This window comes from Apteryx mantelli, chromosome 36 (assembly GCF_036417845.1).
Source record: "Apteryx mantelli isolate bAptMan1 chromosome 36, bAptMan1.hap1, whole genome shotgun sequence".
NCBI classification, from domain to species: Eukaryota; Metazoa; Chordata; class Aves; order Apterygiformes; family Apterygidae; genus Apteryx; species Apteryx mantelli.
The window spans coordinates 1,092,327-1,115,661 of NC_090013.1; the positions used below are offsets into that span (position 1 = coordinate 1,092,327).

Here is a 23,335-nt window from a genome sequence, read left to right on the forward strand (position 1 = left end):
CAGCGCGTCACCTGACACTGCCGCCTGACGCCGCCTTGCTCCCGCAGAGCCCAGCGCAACTCGTGACACGAGTGGGCCGCAGGGAGGCTGCCGCCCCAGCGCACGCCGCCGCCAGCCTCGAAGCTTTTATTGCGGCAAGACAGGCAACCGCAAGCTTCCTTTTAAATAATATTAATATTAATAATTAATAATAAAAAACATACAGCAGTCATTTTCCCCCTCGAATAGATGGATCCCGCGGGAAAAGCAGCCCCGCGGTCGGCACCCGCCGGACGAGGTGGGCGCTCAGCCTTCGGCCTCCGAGGGGGAATTGGGCCAGTGCAACGGTGCCGGGGTGGAGGGGGAAGGGGGTCCCTTGAGCGTCCCCACCCCGGCTTGGGGACGGCGGCTCCTCCGGGCGGTCGGGGTCCCCGGGGTGCCAGGGCGGGTGCCGCGGGGCTCAGGCTTGGGGAGCGGAGGGTTCCCGTGCTGGGCTCAGCCGGTGCCGCAGGCTCTTCTCGTCCTCCTGGAGAGAGATGGGAGACGGGGGTGAGGCTGGGAGCGGGACCCGGTGTGGCACCCGCGGGTGCCAGGCTGTGCCTGAGCCCACTCGGAGCTGGGGGACGCGTGTGGGACTGGGACCATGACATGATGCAGCACCCATGGGTGCCAGGCCATCCCTGAGCCCACATGGAACCGGGGGACACAAGAGGTGGCTGGGACTGGGACACAACACAGCACCCATGGGTGCCAGGCTGTCCCTGATCCCACACAGATCTGAAGGACACGTGGAGAAGGTTGGGACCGGGACCTGCCTCCGCTGCGGGGCAGGACCTGCCCCACACACGGTCCAGGGGCACCCATGGGAGCCCCCAGCACCCATCCCCGGACACACTCACCGTCTCGGAGGCCCCGGGCCACTCGGCCGGGGCGAAGGCCTCCTCCTCGCCCCGCACCACCTCCGGCCCCTCTTCCTCGTACTCGGTGAGGTAGTCGGACTCCTCTGCGGGTGCGCGAGAGACAGAGGGTGGCGGGGTGGCTCCCTTGTGTCCCCACCCCTGTCCCCGTCCCCTGGTCCCCGCTCACCGTCTGCGTAACCGTCCGACAGGTAGCTCTTGGCGGGCTCGATGCGGGACACGATCTCCGCCAGGTCCGTGAAGCCGGCGCTGGGGCACGTCAGCACCTTCGGGTGGGGAGGAAAAGGGGGTCCCAAGACGCCCAGAGCTGTCCCCAAGAAGGGGATGGGGGGACAGAGAGGGGATGTGGGGGGGGACAAAGGTGGCATGGAGGACGCAGAAGAGAGGAAGAGGAGAGGGACGGGGTGGGGAAGAGACCTGGGGGGGGTGGAATGAGATGGGCAAGGGGATGGGGGCGGCATTGGGGACACAGAGTGGGCGAGGGGGGGCAGGAAGATGCTGGGGACGGCGACAGGGGGACAGAAGGACGTTGGGAGGGGGAGAGGAAGATGCTGGTGGGACAGGAGATGGACCAGGAGAGGACAGAAGGATGTTGGGAGGGGCAGGAGATGGACTGGGGAGGGACAGAAGGATGTTGGGAGGGACAGGAAGATGCTGGTGGGACAAGAGATGGACTAGGGGAGGACAGAAGGACATTGGGAGGGACAGGAAGATGCTGGTGGGACGGGAGATGGACTAGGGGAGGACAGAAGGACATTAGGAGGGACAGGAAGATGCTGGTGGGACGGGAGATGGACTAGGGGAGGACAGAAGGACATTAGGAGGGACAGGAAGATGCTAGTGGGATAGGAGATGGATGGGGGAGGACAGAAGGACATTGGGAGGGACAGGAGATGGACTGGGGAGGGACAGAGGACATTGGGAGGGGCAGGAGATGGACTGGGGAGGGACAGAGGACGTTGGGAGGGACAGGAAGATGCTGGTGGGACGGGAGATGGACTAGGGGAGGACAGAAGGACGTTGGGAGGGACAGGAAGATGCTGGTGGGACGGGAGATGGACAGGGGAGGACAGAAGGACATTGGGAGGGACAGGAGATGGACTGGGGAGGAACAGAGGACGTTGGGAGGGACAGGAAGATGCTGGTGGGACAGGAGATGGACTCAGGGGCGACAGAAGGACATTAGGAGGGGCACGAAGATGGACTGCAGGGGACAGGGCTGCTGCTCCCAGCCCCAGAGCTGCCTCCAGGACCAGGTACTGAGAGCAGCTGGGGTGAGAAAACTCAAAATCGGGGCACCAGGGCTGGGATGCCCTGTCCCGGGGGAGGGGGGCCTGGGATGCCGCGGCCGGGCCCCCCAGACCCGCTCCCCCCCTCCCCGCTCACGTCCATGCGCTTGCTCTCGTAGAAGTCGGCCGAGCGCCGGTCCTTCACCATCTTCTCGATGATGTCGCCGCGGCTCCAGCCGTCAAAGACCACCTTGCCGTGCTGGTAGCCCACGTCCTGCAGGGAGAGCGGGCGCAGCCCACCGCTGGCTGGGGCAACCTGACTGGGGGCCTAGGTACCCCACGCGAGGGCCGGGGCAACCTACACAATGATGGGGGCAACCTAACCAACGGCCGGGGTACCCCACACGACGGTCCGGGCAACCCAACCGTTGACCGGGGCAACCCAACCGATGGCCTCAGCACCCCCAACGAAGACCAAGACACCCTAAATGAAGACCAAGACACCCCAAACAATGGCCTGACCATCACAACTGATGGTCTAGGCACCCCGTTAATGGCCAAGCACCCCAAAATGATGGCTGAGACACCTCAAATGAAGGCCTGGACACCTCGTTAATGGCCAGGGCATAACAACTAATGGCCTAGGCACCCTGTTAATATCTGGGGCACCCCAAATGGTGGCCTGGGCACCCTGAAGGCCAAGACACTCCAAATCAAGACCTGGGCACCCCATCAATGGCCTGGGCACCCCAAATGAAGATCTGGCCACCCCATTAATGGTTAGAGCAGCCCAAACTAAGGCCAAGACATCCTAAATAATGGCCTGGGCACCCCATTAATGGTTGGGACACCTCAAAGGAAGACCATGACACTCCAAATGAAGACCTGAGCACCCCATCAATGGCCTAGACACCCCATTAACGGTTGAGGCACCCCAAACTAAGGCCAAGACACCCCAAATGAAGACCTGGGCACCCCATTAACAGTCCAGGCACCCTGCCACCACCCTCGCCATCCCCAACTCACATAGATCTCGTCGAACTTGCCGAAATCCATGGTCTTGAAGCGGTCGATGGGGGGCCGGATGTACTCGCAGTAGGAGCTGGACTTGACCACCTCCAGCTGCCGCACGCACGACACGTAGGCCAGGCGCGACTGGATCTCGGCCATGTCGGGGACCTGCGGAGCCACACGCTCAGCGGGGTCCCCCGTCACCCCAGGGGGCCCCCGATGCCAGACGCATCGGTCCTCACCTTGACTTTTTCGGCCCAAGGGTTGAGGCGTTTCCAGAGGAGCCACCAACCCGAGAGGCTGTCGCCGTAGTTGCACAGGTCCGTCTCGTCCTGGCTGCCCACGTCGATGGCGATCACCGTCTTGGCGCCCATGTTGCGGGCGATGTCGGCTGCGGGATGGGAGAAGAACAGGTGTCGGGGCAGCTCACCTCCCCCCCAGCACGGCTCGGCAGCGCCCCAGTTTCTCAAATTCCCCAAATGAGAGCGGAGCAGGGAAAACGGAGACTGAGCAGGCGGCACCCCAAGCCCGGTGCGGCCAGCAAAGCCGTGGTGGCACCCGGCGGGAGGATGAGCGGAGTCCCGCGGGTGCCAGCGCCAGGTGGTGGGATGCAGTGGCTGGGAGCAGTGATGCAACCCGGCGCGGGCGTGAGGAACACGGGGATGCATCTGTGGTGGGATGCACCTGAGCACCGAGATGCACCCGGTGCTGAAGATGCCCCAGGATGACACGCGGTGCCGAGATGCACCCAAGCGCTGAGGATACCCCAGGAGGACACCTGGTACCAAGATGCACCCAGCGCTGAGATGCACCTGAGCACCGAGGATGCCCCAGGAAGACACCCGGCACCAAGGACGCCGAGAGATGCTACGAGATGAAGGCGGCTCGCAAGAAAATGAGCATGGAGAGCACCCGGGTGCTGAGGACACCAAGAAATGGTGCAGGATGGAGATGGCTTAAGCGGCGCCGGGTGCCGCGGCGCCCACCCGGCCGCCCCGGTGCCGAGGGGGGCCGGAGCGGCGGGTTACTTGCCTGGCAGGTTGTTGATGTAACCACCGTCCATCAGCAAGTTGCCGTCCTTGGGGTCGCAGAGTGGCGGTAGGTACCCAGAAAGGGTCATGCTGGCTCGCACGTACCGCCAGAGCGAGCCTAGCCAGCGGGAACAAACGCAGTGAGCGCGGCGCCGGCACCCCGCGCCAGGGCGTCCGCACCCCGCCGGGGCGGCACGCGCACCCTAACCGGGCCTCACGGACCTGCCTAACCGGGCTTTTCGGCGACGGTGGCGGTGGTAGGGGGGAAACACGGTCGCGCCGGGGCTCGGAAGGAAGGACGAGAGCTCTGGGGCGGCTCGAGCCGAGCCGGGCGGGTTCTTTGGTTTTGGTTTTTTTTTTGGTTTGGGTTTTTCGGCGCCCTCCCGTCCGAGCGGCGGGTCGGGGCGAGCGAGATGCTGACCTGGGACATTGTTAACATAGCAGCCGTCCACGAGCCAGTGGCCGTCCTTGGGGTCGCAGAGCGGAGGCAGGTAGGGGGTATAAGACGCACTGGCTCGGACGTAGCGCCAAACGCTGCCTGCCGGAGGGAGAGGACACGAGTCACGGCGGCGGGGGGGGGAGAGGGAGGACACAGGGTGGTGGGGGGAGAGACGAGAGGGACAGAGGACACACGTGCAAGCTTGGGGACGGCCACCCGGCATGGGTGACGGAGACTGGAGGGGGTCAGCACCCAGTGCTGTCCCGGTGCTGGAGGGAACGTGCTCTGTCCCAGGCTGGGGAAATGCACCGGAGAAGGTGCTTCGGCCTCACCGGGAGGAAGACGACGGTCCCCACGGGCACCGGGGGTGGTTAAGAGCAGTAAGTCGAGGGTTAGTTGGCGTTAGAGGACGGCCGAGCAGGCAGAGCGAGAGCCAGACCCTTTACAAGCCGCCGCGTGCGCCCCCGTGGACGGCTCTCAATGTCCCAGGTGAGCTCCGACACCAGGCAAGGACGAGGGGCCCGTCTTCCCCTCCGGAGACCCCGTGCCACCGTGTGCCCGTCACCGCAGCCCCGTCACCACCGGTCTCGTGCACTCGCCACCGCGGCGGCCGGGCAGGGCTGGCACGGCCAGGCTGTGCCAGAGCCCGCACACCCATGCCGTGAGCAAGGGTTACTGGCGTTAGTGGTGAGCGGATACGTTAGAAGGAGAAGGTCCATGCATGGTGGACGCACACGCGTGTGGTGGGAGCCATCGGGGCGGCGGGACGCAGCCGCGCGCCCCAATTCTGCACCCAGGGATGGAGGAAAAGAGCCAGCACCCAGTCCCAACGCGGGACCCAGGCGGACCCCCGTGGTGGTCCCATCAGGGAGCCGCTCCGCCGCGAGCCACAGAGGTGGGCTCCAAACCCACGTGGCCTCCTGGGGCACATGGCGTCAGTGCCGAGCAAGGTGGGCTTGCGGCACCGTTTCGGGGTGCAGCACCCGCGAGGAGAGGGCGAGACAAATCGGTTGTGGTGCGACGGGGCTCGGAGAGGTCCCCCGCAAATCCTCGGGGCGCACCGGCAGCCTGGAGAGCTCTTACCGTCCGTGTGCACCCGCATGGCTGAGGCCGTGATGTCGGTCGTCACGTTGAAGTAGGGCAGCCACAGGTCCTGCGGGGACAGAGGGGACGGGTGAGCTCGCCGGGGGACCGCGGCTCACCCGAGGGTGCCCATCCCAGCCTCACCCAACGCACCTCGATCTGCTTATCCTGGAAAACCTTATTGATGCTGGCGTTGAAGGCCGAGCCCGAAAACATGGAGGTGATGGGATAGGTGAGGTCCAGGACGGTCTCGAACACTGAATTCATGCACTGCAGGAGGAGAAGGGGACAGAGCGGGTGGAGGGAGGCGTTTTTAGCAGCATCTCGGGGCAGGGCCGGCTGCCGACGGCGACTTTTCGGGCCTGGCGAAGGGGGGAGCCCGGCGCTCACCTTGGCCCACTCGCGGGCCCGCTGCTTGGTGCGCACGGCGCTGCGCTCCTCGGCGTAGAGCGCGCCGATGAAGGAGCCGATGGAGGTGCCGCCGATCATGTCGATGGGGATGCCCGCCTCCTCCATGGCCTTGATCACCCCGATGTGAGAGCAGCCCCTGACGAAGGGAGGAAAAGGAGGGAGGAAGGATCAGCGCCTCCGGCTGCTCCGCGCCGGATGCACCAGGACCGGGGGGCACCCACCTGGCGCCGCCTCCACCCAGGACCAGGGCGATGGTGTTGCCGGTGAGCACCCGCGCCAGGCGGGAGAAGTCGCTGTGCCGATCGGCGTTTTTCTCAAACACTTTCTCGTACATCTCCCTCTGCGGAGGGGAGAGCGGGAGGCTGGAGCGGCGGCTCCGCATCCCGGCGCCGGGCCGGCCGGAGCCGTACGTACCAGCTTGGCGGGGCTGCGGCGGGAGAAGACGCGCCGGGGACACTTGATGTGCAGGTGGCCAGAGCACCAGCTGCGCATGTTGAGCCACTCGACGGTGCGGCAAGGGCTGGCGCCGTCCTCGCGGTGCAGCAGGATCAGCTGCTTCAGGGCGCGCACGGCCGTGTTCTCCAGCATCTGCTCCAGCTGCCGAGGCCGTCAGCGAGGGACGCCCGCGCCGCCGGCTCGGCGCCCTCCGCCCGCATCCCGCCGGCGCGACTCACCTCTCCCAGCGCCGGCTCCTGCTCTCCCAGCCCCACGATGAGGATGCAGTCCGCCTGCCGGATGCAGCGCACGGTCCAGGGCGTCAGGGTGCAGTCGGTTTGGTAGAGCACGATGCGGTGGATGTCTTCTTGCTGGGCCAGCCAGCCCGACAGGCGGTATTCGTGGATGCTGCCGGGAAGGAGCCGTCGTCAGCCGCCGGCACGGCTTCCCCGGCACGTGCCGTCTCGCTCCCGCCGCTCTTTTACCTGTCTAGTGCCGATGAGCCAAGCCGGGCGCGGATGATATCGCTGGTGAGGAGCAGCGTAGGACCTGCAAGAGTTGGGGTTGTGGTCACCACCATGCCATGGTCATCACCGTGGTCACCACAGGGCTGTGGCCACCACTGTGGGGCCACGGTCACCACTGTGGTCACCACTGTGCTGTGGTCACCACCATGTGACCATGGTCACCACCGTGGTCACCACCATGCTGTAGTCACCACCATGGTCACCGTCATGCTGTGGTCACCACGGGTCGGCACTCACCGATGGCGTTGAGCGCGTGCTTGAGCTCCAGGGTGAAGGCGGCCGTGGGCACGTCGTCGCACACCGGCAGCACCGCCACCGTCGACAGGTTGCTGGTGGGGTTGGTGGGCTCCGAGCTGGAGGCCATGCCCAAGCTGGAGCCTGAAGGACAAGGACAGAGATGATGGATGCACAGGGGGACACGACTGGGGGTGTCCTGCCCTCAACGGGGACCGATTGAGGTGAGGGAACAACCGCGGCATGGCCGGCGAGAGCCCTTGGGGTCCCACCTGCGAAGGGGCCCCGGAGCTGCTGCAGGTTCCCCAGGATCTTCTGGCTCAGCAGGTGGATGAGGCGGGTGACGACCTGCAGGGACGAGGACAGGGACGGCCGTCAGAGCTTCCCAGTCGTCCCGCGGCAATGCTCCAGCTGCCGGATGCTCAGACACCCACCGGAATGAGTGTGGCTGGTGCCGAGACACCTTAACACCCCGGGACTAAGCCCCGTGTGTCTTTTGGGGTGCAAACCGCCAAGTTCTCCCATCTTTTGGGGACCTCAGAGAAAGACCCTGCCTTAGGGCATGAAATCTCGAGCTGGGTTTAATCCCTCGCTTTAATTTAAGCTGGTTTTAACAAGGGTTGCAGCCACTAGTGGGGGCTGGAGAGCTCCAGGGGGCTCCGGAAAGCAGGTGCAGGAAAAGGGACGGGGGATTTCCAGCCTTGGAGGTCTCCAAATTTGGCAGCAGTGAGCTGCAACCACCAGTCCTGCTCCTTCGCTCGCTGGCTCTATAATCTCTGCTCCGGAAATATTTCGGCTAGAGAGGTTTCGCGCCTTCACCCTCCGTGCTCAGCAACGGCATTCCCGAACTTTAGGGGATTAAATCCTGCTCCGTTTCAGTTCAGATGGAGCCAAACCTTCCCCTACGGCTCCCTCCAACCCCATGAAGCCCCCCCCAATTCCCAGGGAGCCCCGAACTCTCTTCCCTGTGCCCCTTTTCCCTAGCGCATCCAACTGCAAACCCAGCCCTGCCTGGCAGGAATGGTTTGCACAGAGGTTTCACCTGCGGAGTTTGGAGCCTCCCAGCGCAGCCCAGTTTGCCCAAACTGGAGCAGGTTTCCGGGGAAGGAGCTCGGGCTCCGACCTCGTACCTGGGGGTATCTGCGCTTGATGTTGTTCAGGGTCCCCTCGGGCAGCTTGGCCAGCTCCGTGTCCCGGACAGCGTGGACCGTGGTGGCTCGGGGCTGCCGGGTGAGGGCTTCCACCTGCAGAAGGAGATGGGATGGGTAGATTGGGGACCTCCCACCTCCGGAGAGGGGTGGGAACGGCTCCCGGCGGCCGCAGCGGAGCGGGCGAAGCCCCGGGGAGAAGGCGGAAGGTGCTGGCTCGCCGCTCACCACGCCGATGAGGTCCCCGCGGCCGTACTCGCCGATGAGCTCCTTCTTGCCGCTGCCCTTCTGGATGACGGAGCGGAGGCGCCCGTTGAGCACGATGTAGGTGCAGTCCGACTTGTCGCCCTGCCTGGAGGGAAGGGAAAAAACCCATAAAATCCGATGAAATACGGCATCCAGAGACGAGCCCCGCTGCAACGGGGCAGGGCGGCCGCCCGCCCCGCGTCGCCCACCTGTAGAGCGCGCGCCCGGCCTCCACCGCCATCCAGTCGATGGCGAAGTCCATCTGGCGCACGAAGGGCGACATGCGGGCGGCCACCGTGTGGGCGACACTCAGCACCACGCTGGGCTGCTCCCGCATGATCCTGTGGACAGGCGGCAGGCAGGGGATGAAGGTCCCCACGTGCCGACGATCCCCCCCCAAACGATGCCCAGATCCGGCTGGGTCGGGACTCGCCGGTTGCCCACGTTGGCCCCGGAAAAACCCTTTTCACCCCCCGCCGGCATCGCTACCCACTCGTAGAAGTCCGACTTGGAGATCTTGAGGAAGGTGCAGTCGCGGTTGGCCTTGATGGTGAAGATGAGGGGCTCGCCGGTGAGCACGGCCAGCTGGCCCACCATCTCGCCGGGCTGCGTCAGGAAGAGGCACACGTCCTCCGCCTTGTCGATCATCCGCTGGTAGACGTGCAGGCAGCCCCAGAGCACGAAGTGGAGGCTCACGTCCTGCGGGGACGGGGCCACCGTTGGCACAGCACCCTCAGGTGCCACCACCGGTCCGGTCCCCCCCATGGGTGACGCGTGCCAGCACCTCGTACACCCCGAAGGTGCGACGGAGCCAGCCGGCACCGTTTGGGTTTTGTTCTGCTCCTCTTTGCTGGTGCTTCGTGTCCTTCAGGACCCCAACGTGCAGCTCCGAGGTTCATTTTTACAACCCGCAGAGCAGAGCCTGGAGCAGCATCCTGGGATCGGGAGGACCAAGAAGCCACCGCAGCTCCGCAACGCCCAGACCCACCTGGTCCCCTTGACGGGCGATGATCGTCCCGGCCTTAGCGTGATGGAGCAAGACGCGGTTGTTGAGCAGTGACGGGTCCTGGAAGGAGGACGGCGGCGGCGTGTGAGGTGACAGGGGGACCCTGGCGATGGCGGCGAGCGCCGGTGGCCTCTCTGCCCTCACCTCCACCTTCATGAGCTTCACCAGCTCCCGCTTCGCCGCCTCGAAGATGGCACTGCTCTGACGGCCCTGGTAGGGCCCGAAGGGACAGTCGCCGCTCACCGTCTCATCCTCGCAGTAGTTGTAGTGGTAGACGCCCGATGGCTGCTCCTCCACCGTCACCGACTTGCGCTCCTTGGGCTCGTGGGAGATGGACTGCGGAGGGGAGGATGCGGCAGCTCCGGCCACCGGCCACCCCAGGAGAACGTCCCGAACGCCAACACCACCAGGAACGCGGGTGCTCAGAGGAGGAACGATTCCCTCCCTGGGGCAAGGATGGGTCCGGTTCATTGGAAAGACCCGTTGGCGACCGGAGCAACGTGGTCTGGCCGAGGCAGAGTCCACGCGGGCGACGCCAAGGCTCGGGGCAGGAGGACAAAGCGCCGCGTTTCACAACGTCCCTCACCCAAGAACGTCCCGACCGGCCTCTCCTCTGGGACGACGCGCCCCAGGGGAGCCCCGAAGAGGCTCGAGTGATTCGGGATCTCGGCAGGGCGCGGCGCCTTACCCGGGAGAAGGAGGCGAGGGCGCCGGTGCTGTCCTCCTGCAGCGACACCGAGATGCGGCCGCGCTCGTAGGCCATGTCGAAGTCGGAACGGGGACCTTTTTGGATGCCTGCACGGGACGAGGAAAAAGGGGAGAACCGGGCGCTCACCGGGGATCCCGTGGAGCCAGGATCACCATCCCAATGTGCCGGGGGACCACACGGCTCTGACGTACCGGAGATATCCACCGGCATCGAGATGCAGCGGCTCAGCAATGGTGGCGCGGGGGGGTCCAGGGCTCCTGCCTTCAGCGGGTCGGCTGCGGGGCGACACGCGGTCCTGAGCGCCACGGACGCATCCGGACGGCGGCGATGCCGGTGGGATACGGCCCCATCCCATCTTACCCAGGTCCCTGGCCGCCTCCGGCGTCCTGGCCGCGCTCTCCCTGCCCTCATCGGCGACGGCGGCGGCGCTCAGGACCCGCTTGCCGTGGCGCACGGGGCTGGTGCGGGTCGCGTGGCTGGGCTGAGCGAAGAGCCGCAGCGGCTGCATCTCCTGCGGCGGAAAGGAGGCGTTGCGTCACCATCCGGTCCCCGCTCTGAGCTGGGGACGGAGCTGCCATCTCCGGCCCTTTCCGGAGGGGGTTTGGATGCGAGGGGACGCGGCGGCGGTGGCAACTCACGTGGCTGAAGAGCTCGTTGGTGAGCCCCAGGTAGTTGTGCAGGGCCAGGAAGGTGACGCGCTGCAGGCGCACCATGATGATCTACAGGGGTGAGAAGTCGTGAGCGCCCGCGTGCCACCCCCCCACCGCGGTCGTCCTCGTCCTTGTCCTCGTCCCTGGGCTCACCTGCACCACCCGCACCAGGCTCTCGGGGTATTTCTCGAAGACGGCCGAGAAAGCCTCGACGGGCAGCCGCAGCACGGTGGAGTCCTCCGCCGCCCGGGCGCACACCGTCCGGTAAGGCCGCTGGTGCCCCTGCGTGACAACCGTGGCGTTGGCGCCCACGCAGGGGACACCAAGGCCTCTCCGCCGTGGGGTTCGGGAGAAGCCGGGGAAGGTTTGGGAGCGGCCGCGGCGCGGTACCGTGATGACGTCGAGGATGCTGAGCAGGCTGTGCACGCTGTCGCCCGGGAATACCTCCTTCATGACCGTCTCCTTCCCGTCCTGCGACACGGAGGGGCTTTTAGGGCATCGTTCCCCGCTTTGGGGACGTCCCCGTCACCCGCATCCATCCCCGTCACCCGCATCCATCCTTCCTCGTACCGGCTCCGTCAGGAAAAGCTCCAACTTGCCATCCTGCAGCACGTAAATGCTGGTGTCGGGCTGCCCGGGCCGGAAGACGTATTCTCCCTGTTGGAATTGCTGGAAGATCATGTGTTTGCAAAGCTCCAGAAACAACGGCTTCTCGAAGTGACCCAGCACCCTGCGAACACGGGAGGGACGGCGGGTGACCGAGCATCCCTGCGCCCACCGCAGTCACCCCTCACCCAAAAAAAAGGCATTGCCGCCTCCGGGGCGGAGCGGCGAGCCCCGGATCCCGAAGCCGGCGGGGGCGGAGGGGCCTCACCGCACGTTCTTCAGCATGTAGAGCACTTCGGAGGGCAGGTGGGAATTAGCCACGTCGAACTCGGTCAGGTCGGCTTCCAGCACGGAGGGCGGAGGCTCCTTCAGCTGCAGCGTCGGCAGCTCCTTCTTGATGCGCAGGAACCTGCGCGGGCGACGGAACGGGGGGAAAAGAGTGAGGGGACGCGGCACTCTGCCGAAACGCGCCCGCTTCCGACAAAAGTGGGGTAAGTTAAGGCTAAGCGAGACCCTCTCGCTCGCTCCGGGAAGGCCCGGAGGCGGATTTACAGCCCCCCGGCACCGTGGCCGTCCCCGGCGCCGTGGCCCCTCTCCGCCGGCGCGGAGGCTCAGGGCTCCGGATCTCACTTTTTAGCGATATTCAGCATCTTGAGCTTCTTCTTCATGCGAGGGCGGGAGGTGCTGGAAATGGTGGTGTCCACCAAGGACGAGGTGGACTGGGAGACCTGGTGGGAGAGGAGCCGGTGAACGCCCACCCTCCGCTGGCCCGGATCGCTCCGGGGATCTCCCCCTCTGGCTGAGCGCGGCGCCCATGGGTGCCGGAGCCCCCCACGGATCACGCCGGGGAGTCGAGACCCCCGTCATCATCACCTTGCGCATGATCTTGCGCCCGTAGAAGAGCATCTTGTCCCGCTTGCGGAAACGGTATTTGGGCGTCTCCTGAGCCGGCACCTCTAGAGAGCGGGAAGGGAAAGGGTCACCCCGGCACCTGGCCGGGTGCCACCAGCCATTGCCGTGAGCGCTGGGGAAACCGAGGCACGGTGTCCCCGTCACTCACTCTTGAGGCGCAGCCTGCGGACCAGCACCGCGATGGCGGCGGCGACGAGGACCACGACGAGGCCGAGCCCCAGCATCGCCCCCAGCACCTGCGGAGAGAGACGGCGTCCCGAAACGGCTCGTCGGCGCGGGGACGAACGCCGGGGCGGGGACAACGACAAGCCCGAGCGTCCCCAATGGTCCCCGGCGCGCCCGCGGGGCCGCTCACCGCGCCGGTCTGCAGCTGCTCCTCGGCGAACAGCTTGGGCAACGCGGCCGTCAGCAACGCGTCCTGCGGGGAGATGTGGGCTGAGTCGTCCCCCCCACCCCGCACGCGGGCGGCTCCGGGGATGGGATCCCACCGGATGCGGCCACGGGGTGCCGTTTCCCTCCCTACCTCCGTCTCCTCCTGCGGCTCCGACTCGCTCTGCCCCATGTCGGCCCCGAGGTCGAGCCCATGCAGAAACCTGGGGAGAAAACAGGGAGTTTTGGGGTTACCGGAATCCTGCGGCGCCTGGTGTCCGCCCCCGGGACGGGTCGGAGCGGGGGGAATCCATGCCAGATGCCGCCCGGCTTCGGCGATCCGGCTGGACACTTCCTCCCTCCGGCGGAGGGGAAGTGCAAGCAGGAACCCCCCCCCCCCGCAGCAATTTCAACAGAGCCACCGAAATGTCCCCGATGGGCACATGTCACCCCCAAACGGCGGCGGAGCAGCGTCCCCAAGGCCGGGTGACAGCAACCCCCCGGGAAGGTGTTTTCCCCCCCCCCTCGGCATCCCCCGTCCTTCCCAAGGACGAGCCCGGGGACACCCGATGCCGAGGGCGCCCGGAGGGATTTGGCACCGCCAGGGTAGTGGTGGTGGGGGGGACGTCACCGCGGCTGCCATGTCATGTGTGTCCCCCCCCCCACCCCGGTGCCACCCCGGCTCCGTCCGTAGCCCCCGGGAAAGTCTCGCTCCCGGCACCCAATTTCCAGCCCCCCCCCCCCCCCGAAGGCGTTTTTGGGTGTCGGGTGGCTTCGCCTGCACCGCTGGCGCCTAGCAGGCTTGGGGAGGGCACCCACGGGTGGTGGGGGGGGGGGTGCAGCCAGTATTGCCCCCCCTATAGCCCTTAATTGCCCCCCCCAGGCCCCCATTTCCCCCACACACACGTTGGCCCCATCATCCCCATGCCCAAATTGCCCCCATCGACCCCCTTCCCCCAGGCAAATGCTTCCCCCCCCCTCAGCTGTTATTGCCCCCCATCCCCTTCTACTCCCTCCATATCTGCCCCCCCCCGGGCTGCTACTGCCCCCCATGTCCCCCCTCCCAGGCCGTTATTGCCCCTCCATCCCCCCCCATCCTCTACTACCCCTTAGGTGTCCCCTACCCCCCCCAGGACCACTAATACCCCCACAGGCTACTATTGTCCCTCCATCTCCCCTCCCAGGCCCCTATTGCCCCCCCCCGGCCCCTGTTACCCCTCCATCTCCCCCCCCCAGGCCCCTATTGCCCCTCCAGGCCCCTGTTATCCCTCCATCTCCCCCCCCACCAAGGACCCTACTGCTCCTCCAGGCCTCTATTGCCCCCCTCTCCCTCCCCAAACCTCTAGTGCCCCCCCAGGCGCCTATAGCCCCCCCATGTGCCCCCCAGGCCCCTATTCCCCCTCTAGGCCCCTACTGCCCCCCCCAGGGCCTCCCCAGGCCTGTATTGCCCCCTCAGGCCTCTATTGCCCCCCAGACCCCTAGTGCCCCCCCCAACCGCTACTGCCCCCCATCACCACCTCCCCGACCGCTATCGCCGCCCCATCCCTCCCCCCCCCCCACACCGCTCCTACCCGCCCCCCCCGGCCGGTCCTGCCCCCCCCCAGGCCGGTCTCGCCCCCCCGCCGCACTCACGCGCCGCCGGTCGCCGCCCCGCCCCCCGCTCCGGCCTCCGCACCGGCGGCGGCGGCCGCAGCGGGGTCATGGTCCCTTTAAAGCGGCCCCGCCCCTCCTCCCTCCGCGCGCGCGTGCGCGCTGCCGTCATGCCCGCGGCGCGGAGGGGGAGGGGAAGGGGGAAGAGGAGGGGGCGTCGCGGCGCCGCCGCCATTATGGGAGAGGCCGCACGTAGCGGCGCAAGGGCGGCGGGCGGGCACCATCTTGGGTGTGGCGCGGGTTGCCGTGGCGTCACCGCAGGGCGCCGGCGCGCGGCTGTGACGTAAACGAAGCCGCCGCGGCGCCATTCTGAGAGTGGGAAGGGAGGACGGCGGGCACCGAGGGGGCGCCCGGTGGGTGAGGGGAGGCCAAGGCGGGGGGGGGGGGGCGAGGAGGGGCACCCACGGGCGACAGCACCCACCAAGTTCCTGCCCCACGGGGGGACAGCACCCATCAGTGCCCCATGGGCAGCAGCACCCACAGCCAGGCTCTCACCCCATGGGGTGACAGCACCCAGCACCCTGGTGCCTCCCAGGGTGACAGCACCCACCATCCAGCCCCTGCCCCACAGACACCCTGAGGTGCCGGCACCCACCGCACCCTCCACCCACCCCACAGGGGGCTGGGGCAACACCCCAAAAAAACAAAGAGCCGCTTTTCCTCCCAGGATACTTTATTCGCCCAGCGCAGCCCGGCACCTAGGTAGGGGCACCCTACAGGGCACCCTACTAGGGCCTGGCGGTGCCATCCGGCCCCATCTTCCTCCTCGACAGGGCCCCAAAACGGTGACCGAGGGCTGGGGCGAAGGGGCCTCACCTGCAGCGCCACAGCTGAGACCAGGCACAACTCAGTTCAGGAGTGAAAGGCAGGATTGGAGGAAACAGAGCAGCGAACACCCTGCGGCGGGGACGAATCCGGCCCAAGAGCCTGGTGCTGGCTCAGCCGCCCCTTTCCTCCGCTGGGAGGAGGAGGAGGAAGAGGCCGGACAGCCACTGGCCCCGCTCCAGCGGCAAACAGCTGCTCCGGCGGTTACAAAACCTGCCCTTCACCCGTCCGCGTGTAAACAGCCTCGGCGTTCGCCCGAGCCAAAACACAGAGCCACCAGCACCATCCGGGGCCACGCGGGGAGCGGGAGGTGCCAGCCCGCACCCGGCACGGGGCCGAGAGCGGAGGGGGAACAAAGCGCCCTTCAGCTCCCCGCCGGGAGTGACCCTGGAGGAAGCCATTTCGCTCTCGCCCCGGCTCTGCTCCGGGCTCCGGCAGCGACTCTGGAGGCACCAAGGGAGCCCCGAGAATGAGGCCCCCCCCCCCCCCCCAGCAGGACCCAGGGTCCGAGCCCAGGGGCTGCGTTTTGGGTGCCGGAGCACGGAGCCACCACATCCATCGCGGGAAAAGGAGGGGGGGAGCCGCAACCATCCCGGATTGCCGGCGCTTTGAGATCTGCCCCGGATAACGCGGGCGCCATCTCACCCCATCCCCCCGTGGTGGGGGGTGCTGAGCTCCGGCGCCGCTAAAAGCTGACGTTAAAATAAATAAAAGGGTGTGCGGAGAGAGCGGCCCCGGCATCTGCGGAGCCGGAAGGAGTCCGTGCGGCCAGGCCGGCATCCCTCAGTTCACGAGCAGCACGTTGTCCGGCAGAGAAGCCCTGTGGGAAAAGCCAAGGAAAAAAAATTATATCTATCTATCTATCTTGGATCCATTGGGAGAAGGAGGTTTCGGCTCAGCCCTGCTCCGACGGGACAGTCCCAACCCCCCCCCGAAACCAAACAGGATGGTCAAAGGGGGAAGCCGGCACCCAGGGCGAATCCTGGAGCCCCCAGAGGGTCCCCGTGGGCGCAGAGCCGCTTCAGGGTGCCAACGGGAGGGCTGGAAGTCCACGATCGGAGTGGGACCGTCCCGTAACGAGAGGAACCAGCAGCAAAACAACCCTAAATCATCTTCTTTTGGGCACGCGGGAGGGAAAAGTGCGGTTAACGGGGGCGGCGGAGCCCGGGCGGCTCCCGAGCGGATGCACGGCGGCTCCCGGAAAAGGCGCCCACCTCTCGCAGCAGCAGAAGACGGAGCAGGACGCGGTGCTCTCGCGGCGGTACTTGCCCGACTTGGGGCTGTCCTTGCACTCGGCGATGAAGGCGTGGAGCTGCGAGACGGGCGTCTCGCCCTCGCACTGGTGCTGCGGGGACACACCGGGGACGTTCAGGGCCGGATCGCGCTCCGGAAGCGAGCGATTTCGGCTCCGGGATTGAATCCCTTCACCCCCTGCGGCCTCACCTTGATGGTCTCGTAGGAGCCGGTGATGAGGGCGATGAAGAGGCTGAGCACCATGTAGATGAAGAGGCTGATGAAGGTGTACAGGTAGATCTGGCTGAAGAGCCACACCAGGTAGCTGTTCTGCTGCATCTCGGCGAAGGTCACGAACATGTCGTCGCCGTTGATGAGGGAGAAGAGGCACTCGGACACCATGGAGAGGGAGCGGAACTGGGACGGGAGGCGATTGAGGTCATCTCCGTCCTTTCCCGATAGTCCCCAGGGAAATTCCCAGCCCTCCCTCGGTGGTCAAGCGCTCCTCAACACCCCACAAACCACCTCGGTGCTCCGCAAGGAGCAAGAACTGGGGCCTCATCCAACCCAAGGAGCCAAGACGGGAACCAGCCCAGCTCCCATCTCCTCCCAAATCAGGAGAGGGAACCGTCCCGAGGCAGGAGCGGCCCCCGGAGGGGGGGCAAACCCCATCCGAGGAGCCCAGGAGCAGCACCTTGACGTGATACGGGCCCAGCACGATCCAGCCGCAGAAGCAGTAGCCCAGGTAGATGACGGCCACGCAGCAGCAGAAGCGGATGACGTTGGGCAGGGCCACCCGCAGCGTGACGATGAGGATCTGGCAGAAGAACGGAGTCGGGATTAACCCGCCGTCCTCCCTCCGCGGAGGGTGTCGGAGGGAGGGGAGGGGGACAACCCCAGTGAGGATGTGTGGTGGAAACACCTCGTGTGACTCCGAGGTCCTCAGAAGAGCAGGCTGGGAGCCCCAAGGTGCTGCAGTGGTGGGGTGGCCCTGAACCCACCTGGGCATCTCTATGTTCGGTGGCAGGCCATTCCCACCCTAGAAACTGTCCCCTGAGCTCAAGCAGGACACAATGTGTCCCCAAGGCCACTCACGTTGTACTTCTGGAAGAAGGTGAGGTAGCGGATGACCCCGACCCAGACCAGCAGCGTGGAGGTGCCCAGGAGGATGCTGCAGACATCATAGCTGGCAAAGTTCTGCGGGGACAGAGGTGGCACGGGCCTGAGCCACGGTCCCTCAGCCCCCGCTGGTGCCTCAGGTGGCCCTTGCCACCCCTCCATAGCCAGCCACGGGCTAGTGGGCCACCACGGCGGGCAAGCAAACGTCCCTCCCTGTGGCGGGAGGGCCCTCGGGGCCAGCAGCCCCGGCGTGTCCGGCATCCGCCGTGCCCCACCGCCGTCCCCGCACCTTGGACTCGATGCCGATCTTCATGATGGTCCCCAGCACGGTGAGGACGTCGCTCACCACCAGCAGGATGTACCAGCCGTTGAGGAACTCCATGCGGTCCGAGAGGCACACGCTCTGGTTGTAGCGGTGCCGGAAGAACCGGCTGAACTCCTGCGCGCGGGGAAGAAACCGGCTCCTCTAGGCACAGCCGTTAAGTCTCGCTCGCCCAAAGGGGGAGCCGCAACCTCGACTCAACGCCCGGGGCCACCTCTGAAACGCGGTGGCCCTGCCGCAGCTCAAGACCAGCCCGCTCCCGCTCTGCCCGTCACTCACGTGCTGCAGCATGAGGCCCCGGATGATGGAGCGGGCGCAGAGGATGAAGGAGAGCGAGCACACGAGGAGCACAATGACATCGAAGAAGAGCCGGAAGGAGTTGTCACCTGCCAAGACGCCCGGGGGGATCTTCTCAGCGAGCGACGCCGTGGGTTCCCAGGGCACATCCGGAGCCCTCGCCCAGTGCGCAGCACCCGCTAGGGAACAAACGCCGCGCTCGGGCTGGACCCACACCCTCGTGACACCCTACCTCGGCCGAAGACACTGGGGTCCTTGCACTCCTTGATGTCAGCCCGGTTGTCGAGGCGGATTTTCACCCGGCCGCTGTGAGCCTTGTTGTCGAAGGTGATCTGGGAGAAGGGAACAGTCGAAAACCTGCCCGGCGGCTCCCCGACGCCTCGGCTCTGCCCCCCTCCACCGCGCCGATCACCGCCGTGCACTCACGGTGATGGTGAAGGTGTAGCAGTCGGGGATCTCGTTGTTGATGATGGTCTGGATGTTGATGGCCTTCAGCTTGAACTGGATGGTGACGTTGATGAGCCTGCGGGAGGGGGACGCCGGTGAACGCTCCTTCCCAGGGCTTGTCCAGGGCGGGGGTCAACCCGCGCAGCCCCCACCACCCCGCCGGCAGAACAGCGGGAGTTATCGACCTCCTTTCTCCATGCTGGAGAGGCGCCTGGGTCCTATCCAGATCCCAAGTTGAAGAGGGAGGTGGAGAGACTGGAGGCAGTGGAAGCTCCCGGCCAGGAAATGTGTCCCACAAGGGGAAATAAAGGGGGATCTACTCCCTAATGGAAAAATGGGGAGGTGGAAAGGAAACCCCCCCCCCAAAACCCCAATCCTTCCTCAGAAAGCAGGACACAGCTCCGGTTTAAGCCCAGCAAGGGGGATCTCCGAGCTCAGAGGCACCAGTGTTTCGCAGCCGGAGCCTCTGGAGGAAGCAACCGCGAGCCACGTCGCATCTCTCTGCCTGGCACCGCCACCGGAAAGGAGAAGGGGAAGCGGAGCTGTGGCGATGCCCTGTGGCGGCACCAAGTTTTGGGGAGCCGGAGAGCGGCTGCGTCTCGCGCGACCAGTTTCACATCCCTCTCGGCACCAGCTGGAATCCGTCTCCGGCCCGCGAGCAGTTTTGATGCTAACGGATGCTTTTCCACTCCGAAAAGCGGCCGGGGCGAAAGCTGTTAGCGCGAGAAACTCCCTGCACGGGGATCCCTGCTCCGATGGCCCCGCGGCCGGGGTGGGGGAGCTGCAGAGGACCCGGACTCTACGGAAAAGGCTACGGAAGAGGCCACGGCGATTACTTGTGAAATTTGAGGGTGAAGTTCCTGTAGCTGCGGTCCAGCTCCGGCGGCAGAGGCTGCGGCTCCTGGGGCTCCACTCCCAGACAATCTGCGGCAGAGAAGCACCTTCAGGAGAACCCTCGGCCCCTCAAGAGCCCGGGAAGGAGGAAATACTCCCACAAAACACCCCACCGTGACCTCGAGCACCCACCGGTGACGATTTTGGGGTCGATGTTGAAGGTGTCGTTGGCCGGGTCGATGCGTCCCTTGCGGTAGAACTGCTGGCACAGCATGAGGGCCGAGCGGTTGGCCCCGTGCTCGCCCCGCACGTAGGCGTAGCGCCCGATGGTCTCGTTGGGAACGGCCAGGTACTGGAGGAGAGGAGACGCCCTCAGCGGCCGGACGCCGGGACGTTTCCCCCCCCCCGGCTTTTCCCCATCCGCCCGCGGCCCTCACCTTCTCCACGGCGTAGAAGACGCGCTCGTAGAGCTCGCGCTGCGTGTAGACGGCGTACGAGTCGTCCGAGCCGTCCACGTAGTCCTTGAGGAAGAGGTGCTTGAAGGCGATGGTGTTCTCCTCCTTGAAGGTCACCACCATCTGGTTGCTGAGCCCGAAGAGGATGAGCTGAGGGAGAGCGGGACTAAGATTTCCCCGTGGATGGGGCGGAAACCGTCTCCTCGCATTTCCCTGGCATGGCCAAGCAGCTTTTCCACTGGGATACGACCAGCGGAGCAGATGCTGCTGATCCTCTTCCTTTCTTTTGGGGTTTCCCCTTATCCTTATGCTGCTGCAATTCTTTTGCGGGAGCTTTGCCGGCCAAAAAAGCGTCTGGATGAAGCTTTTTCCACAGTCAGCGCTGCCCTGCTCCAGCCAGGGGACGGATAAGCCCCAGCGTGGCTCTTAAACGAGGCATTTCCCTACTATCTGCCGCTCTCCTTCCAAATCCGAGCGCCGTTTCCTTCCCCCCACAGCCTCGGAGGAAGCCGCCAAGGACGGTGCCGTCCCTCCGGCCAAGCGGGCGCTTCCCTTTCACCAGGATTTCGCCCTCCCTCCCCAATTCTCTGCGCCAGGAGAGGATCACGCGCCGGCAGCTTCCTCCAAACCTCGTGACGGGACCGAGCGCGGCCAGGTCGCTTTTTTCCCCCCCTCGGATAATTTTCCACCCCACCAGCCCTGCCCGGGACGGAGCCCGGCTCCTATCCGAGAGCGGCTCTGCTCCGAACGCGGGGAGCAGGATTCACCTTTCTCCCGGCTCCCTGCTTTTTTGCCCCCCCCCCCCCAGCGCCCAAGGCCCACATCAGCACCCAGACGCCCACCCCGAGGATTTGCCACCCTCCTCGTGTCCCCTGCCTTGTCCCCAGGCCGGTGACCACCCCAGAGGTCCCCTCCTGCGCTCAGGGCCCCCCCCAAAGTGCTTGTGTCTAAAGTTTTACCCCCCCCAGATATGTCCCCACACCCAGAGCCACCCCCCCCTCCAGCACCCAGGTCCCCCTCTCCATGTCCCCAAGCCCCCCACCCAGTCCCCTAATGCTCTCCAGTGTCCCCTCCCCCCCCCAGGAGTCCCAGTTCCCAGTGATGCCCCCTGCCCCAGTGTCCCCATAGTGTCCCCATACCCAGGACTCCCCCCCAAATGTCCCCATGCCCAAGCCCCCCCCCATGACCAGTGACACCCACTTCACACCCTGATGGGCCACCAGGCCCCATGTCCCCATCCGTCCCCATGTCCCCCCCCATCCCCTACCGTCCCTACACCCAGGGCCCCCCTCCGTGTCCCAGGGACGCCCCCCCCCAGTGTCCCCATGCTCAAGAGACCCCCCCCCCAAGTGCCTCAGTGTCCCCATGCCCTGTGCTTCCCAGTGTCCCCCCACAGGGTCCCCGGTGTCCCCGTGCTCAAGTGTCCCCCCACGCTCCAGCGTCCCTCTACTCCCCACCCTGGTGTCCCCATGCTCAAGTGTCCCCCAGGCTGGTGCTCCCAGGTGTCCCCATGCCCAGTGCTCCCCACTGTCCCTGTGCCCTGGTGCCCCCCTGCCCTGGTGTCCTCGAGCTCCCTGGTGCCCCCATGTCCCCCGTGCTCAGTGCCCCACTGTCCCCATGCCCAGTGCTCCCCAGTGTCCACAAGCCCTGGTGTCCCTGTGCTCCCCAATGCCATGTCCCCATGCCTCAGTGTCCTCATGCCCCTATGTCCCTGTGCCCCAGTGCTCCCCAGTGTCCCCATGCCCTGTTGACGCTGTGCTCCACGGTGTCCCCGTGTCCCTATGCCCAGTGCTCCCAGTGTCCTCGCACCCCAGTGTCACCATGCCCAGGGCCCCCAAGCTCCCCAGTGTCCCCATGTCCCTATGCCCAGTGCCCCAGTGTCACCATGCCCCAGTGCTCCCCAGTGTCCACAAGCCCTGGTGTCCCAGTGCTCCATGGTGTCCCCATATCCCTATGCCCGGTGTCCAGTGCTCCCCAGTGTCCCCATGCCCTGTTGACGCTGTGCTCCACGGTGTCCCCGTGTCCCTATGCCCAGTGCTCCCAGTGTCCTCACATCCCAGTGTCACCATGCCCCAGTGCTCCCCAGTGTCCCCAAGCCCTGGTGTCCCTGTGCTCCATAGTGTCCCCATGTCCCTATGCCCAGTGTCCCCAAGCTCAAGACAGCCCCCCCGGCGCCCCCCGGTGCCGCCGGTACCTGCACGGTGACGAGGAGGATCTTGGCGAGCTGCAGCCCCAGCTTGACGGGCCGCCGCCCGCGGGCGCGGTACTTGTCGCAGGGGCTCATGAAGAAGTACTTGAGGCGGCGGCGCAGCTCTTCCTCCTCCTCCTCCTCCTCCTCGGCCGGCGGCTCCACCGTGCCGTAGCCGGGGCCGCGGCCCAGCAGCCGCTCCGTCTCTGCGAAGGGGAGCCCGTTACCGGCGGCGACCGGGGGCCTCGGCCGGGAGAAGGGGGGTTCGGGCCGGTCCCCCCCCTCCCGGCCCCGGCCCCGCCGCTCCCCTCGCCTCCCCCGGGACCCGCTCACCGGCCGCGGCAGCCATGGCGCCGCCGCACCGCGGCTTCAAACAACCTCCTCACGTGACCGGAAGCGCCCGCCCCGCCCGGCGCCTGACGCCCCCTGCCCCGCCCCGTTTTTGAAGCCACGCCCCCTCCGGGAGCCTGACGCCCCGCCCCTACCCCCTCCAGGCGCCTGACGCCCCGCCCCTGCCCCCTCCGGCCCCAGACGCCCCCGCCCCGCCCCCTCGCAGCACGTGACACTGGCGCCCCGCCCCCCCCTCCGCGGCCCCCGCTGCTCCCTGGCGCCCGCCGGGCGCGGTGCATTGTGGGGGCTGCAGCGCCGTGACCCCTCTGCGCCCTCCGACCCCTGCCCTTGTCCCCTTCTCCCCCCTCCCCCCCCCGTGAACATCATGGCCGCCACTGCCATCACCCCCCCCAGGGCAGGTGACACGGAGCCCAGGGGATGTGGCCGTGACGGGAGGAGGACGTGTGGACCATGGGGACATGTCCATGCAGGGATGGTGACACCTGGCCCAGGGGACATGGCCATGATGGGATGGTGACACCTGGGACAGGAGCTGTGACCAGGCCATGGCAGCAATGTGTGGCCTGGGGGGACATGTCCTTGCCTGGACGGTGCCGTGTAGCCTAGGAGGACATGTCCATGCCCAGATGGTGTCACGTGGCCTAGGGGGACATGTCCATGCCCGAACGGTGT

At 66.3% G+C, this 23,335-nt stretch overlaps 2 protein-coding genes across 7 annotated transcripts; both read right to left on the reverse strand.

The window, feature by feature from the left end:
* Positions 1-155: 155 nt before the first annotated feature.
* On the reverse strand, positions 156-14,633 carry PNPLA6 (patatin like phospholipase domain containing 6). 6 transcript variants are annotated; one of them, XM_067314720.1, is made up of 37 exons: positions 14,575-14,633; positions 13,097-13,166; positions 12,929-12,991; positions 12,722-12,809; positions 12,535-12,617; positions 12,292-12,389; positions 11,930-12,070; positions 11,626-11,785; positions 11,446-11,526; positions 11,209-11,337; positions 11,044-11,124; positions 10,766-10,916; positions 10,597-10,680; positions 10,385-10,491; positions 9,940-10,032; positions 9,679-9,756; positions 9,184-9,389; positions 8,900-9,031; positions 8,673-8,796; positions 8,427-8,540; positions 7,569-7,644; positions 7,300-7,440; positions 7,021-7,084; positions 6,775-6,943; positions 6,515-6,697; positions 6,322-6,440; positions 6,080-6,236; positions 5,843-5,959; positions 5,690-5,759; positions 4,589-4,705; positions 4,169-4,285; positions 3,379-3,527; positions 3,152-3,304; positions 2,283-2,399; positions 1,066-1,162; positions 879-982; positions 156-505 (listed from the first exon to the last, which is right to left on the reverse strand). In XM_067314720.1, exons 2-37 carry the CDS (start codon positions 13,133-13,135, stop codon positions 440-442), a joined length of 4,068 nt encoding a protein of 1,355 aa, XP_067170821.1. In that variant the 5' UTR covers positions 13,136-13,166; positions 14,575-14,633; the 3' UTR covers positions 156-439. The 6 variants fall into 6 exon arrangements, with proteins under 6 accessions (XP_067170821.1, XP_067170820.1, XP_067170822.1 ...); XM_067314719.1 differs by having other exon boundaries at positions 9,841-10,032; XM_067314721.1 differs by lacking the exon at positions 4,589-4,705 and having other exon boundaries at positions 9,841-10,032.
* Positions 14,634-15,247: 614 nt separating this feature from the next.
* On the reverse strand, positions 15,248-22,691 carry MCOLN1 (mucolipin TRP cation channel 1). Its single transcript, XM_067314581.1, has 14 exons — positions 22,646-22,691; positions 22,319-22,518; positions 20,107-20,274; positions 19,862-20,021; positions 19,672-19,759; positions 18,815-18,911; positions 18,621-18,720; positions 18,371-18,477; positions 18,059-18,208; positions 17,746-17,847; positions 17,345-17,467; positions 16,861-17,067; positions 16,632-16,762; positions 15,248-16,237 (listed from the first exon to the last, which is right to left on the reverse strand). The coding sequence occupies exons 1-14, from the start codon at positions 22,659-22,661 to the stop codon at positions 16,201-16,203; spliced, it is 1,686 nt and encodes a 561-aa protein (XP_067170682.1). The 5' UTR covers positions 22,662-22,691; the 3' UTR covers positions 15,248-16,200.
* Between the last annotated feature and the right edge of the window lie 644 nt (positions 22,692-23,335).

Bases quoted from the DNA above. Each gene is read 5' to 3' on its own strand.
- PNPLA6 (XM_067314719.1), bottom strand. From the start codon at position 13,135: ATGGGGCAGAGCGAGTCGGAGCCGCAGGAGGAGACGGAG. The intron at 10,681-10,765 runs GTAAGATGGGAT...GTCGCCCCGCAG, and splicing joins GGAGGCGGCCAGGGACCTGG to CCGACCCGCTGAAGGCAGGA. The intron at 7,441-7,568 runs GTGGGACCCCAA...CTTGTCCTTCAG, and splicing joins GCTCCGGGGCCCCTTCGCAG to GCTCCAGCTTGGGCATGGCC.
- MCOLN1 (XM_067314581.1), bottom strand. The intron at 18,912-19,671 runs GTAATCGCCGTG...CCCCTCCCGCAG, and splicing joins TTCACCCTCAAATTTCACAA to GCTCATCAACGTCACCATCC. The intron at 17,468-17,745 runs GTGAGTGGCCTT...TTCTTCTGCCAG, and splicing joins CCTTCTTCCAGAAGTACAAC to ATCCTCATCGTCACGCTGCG.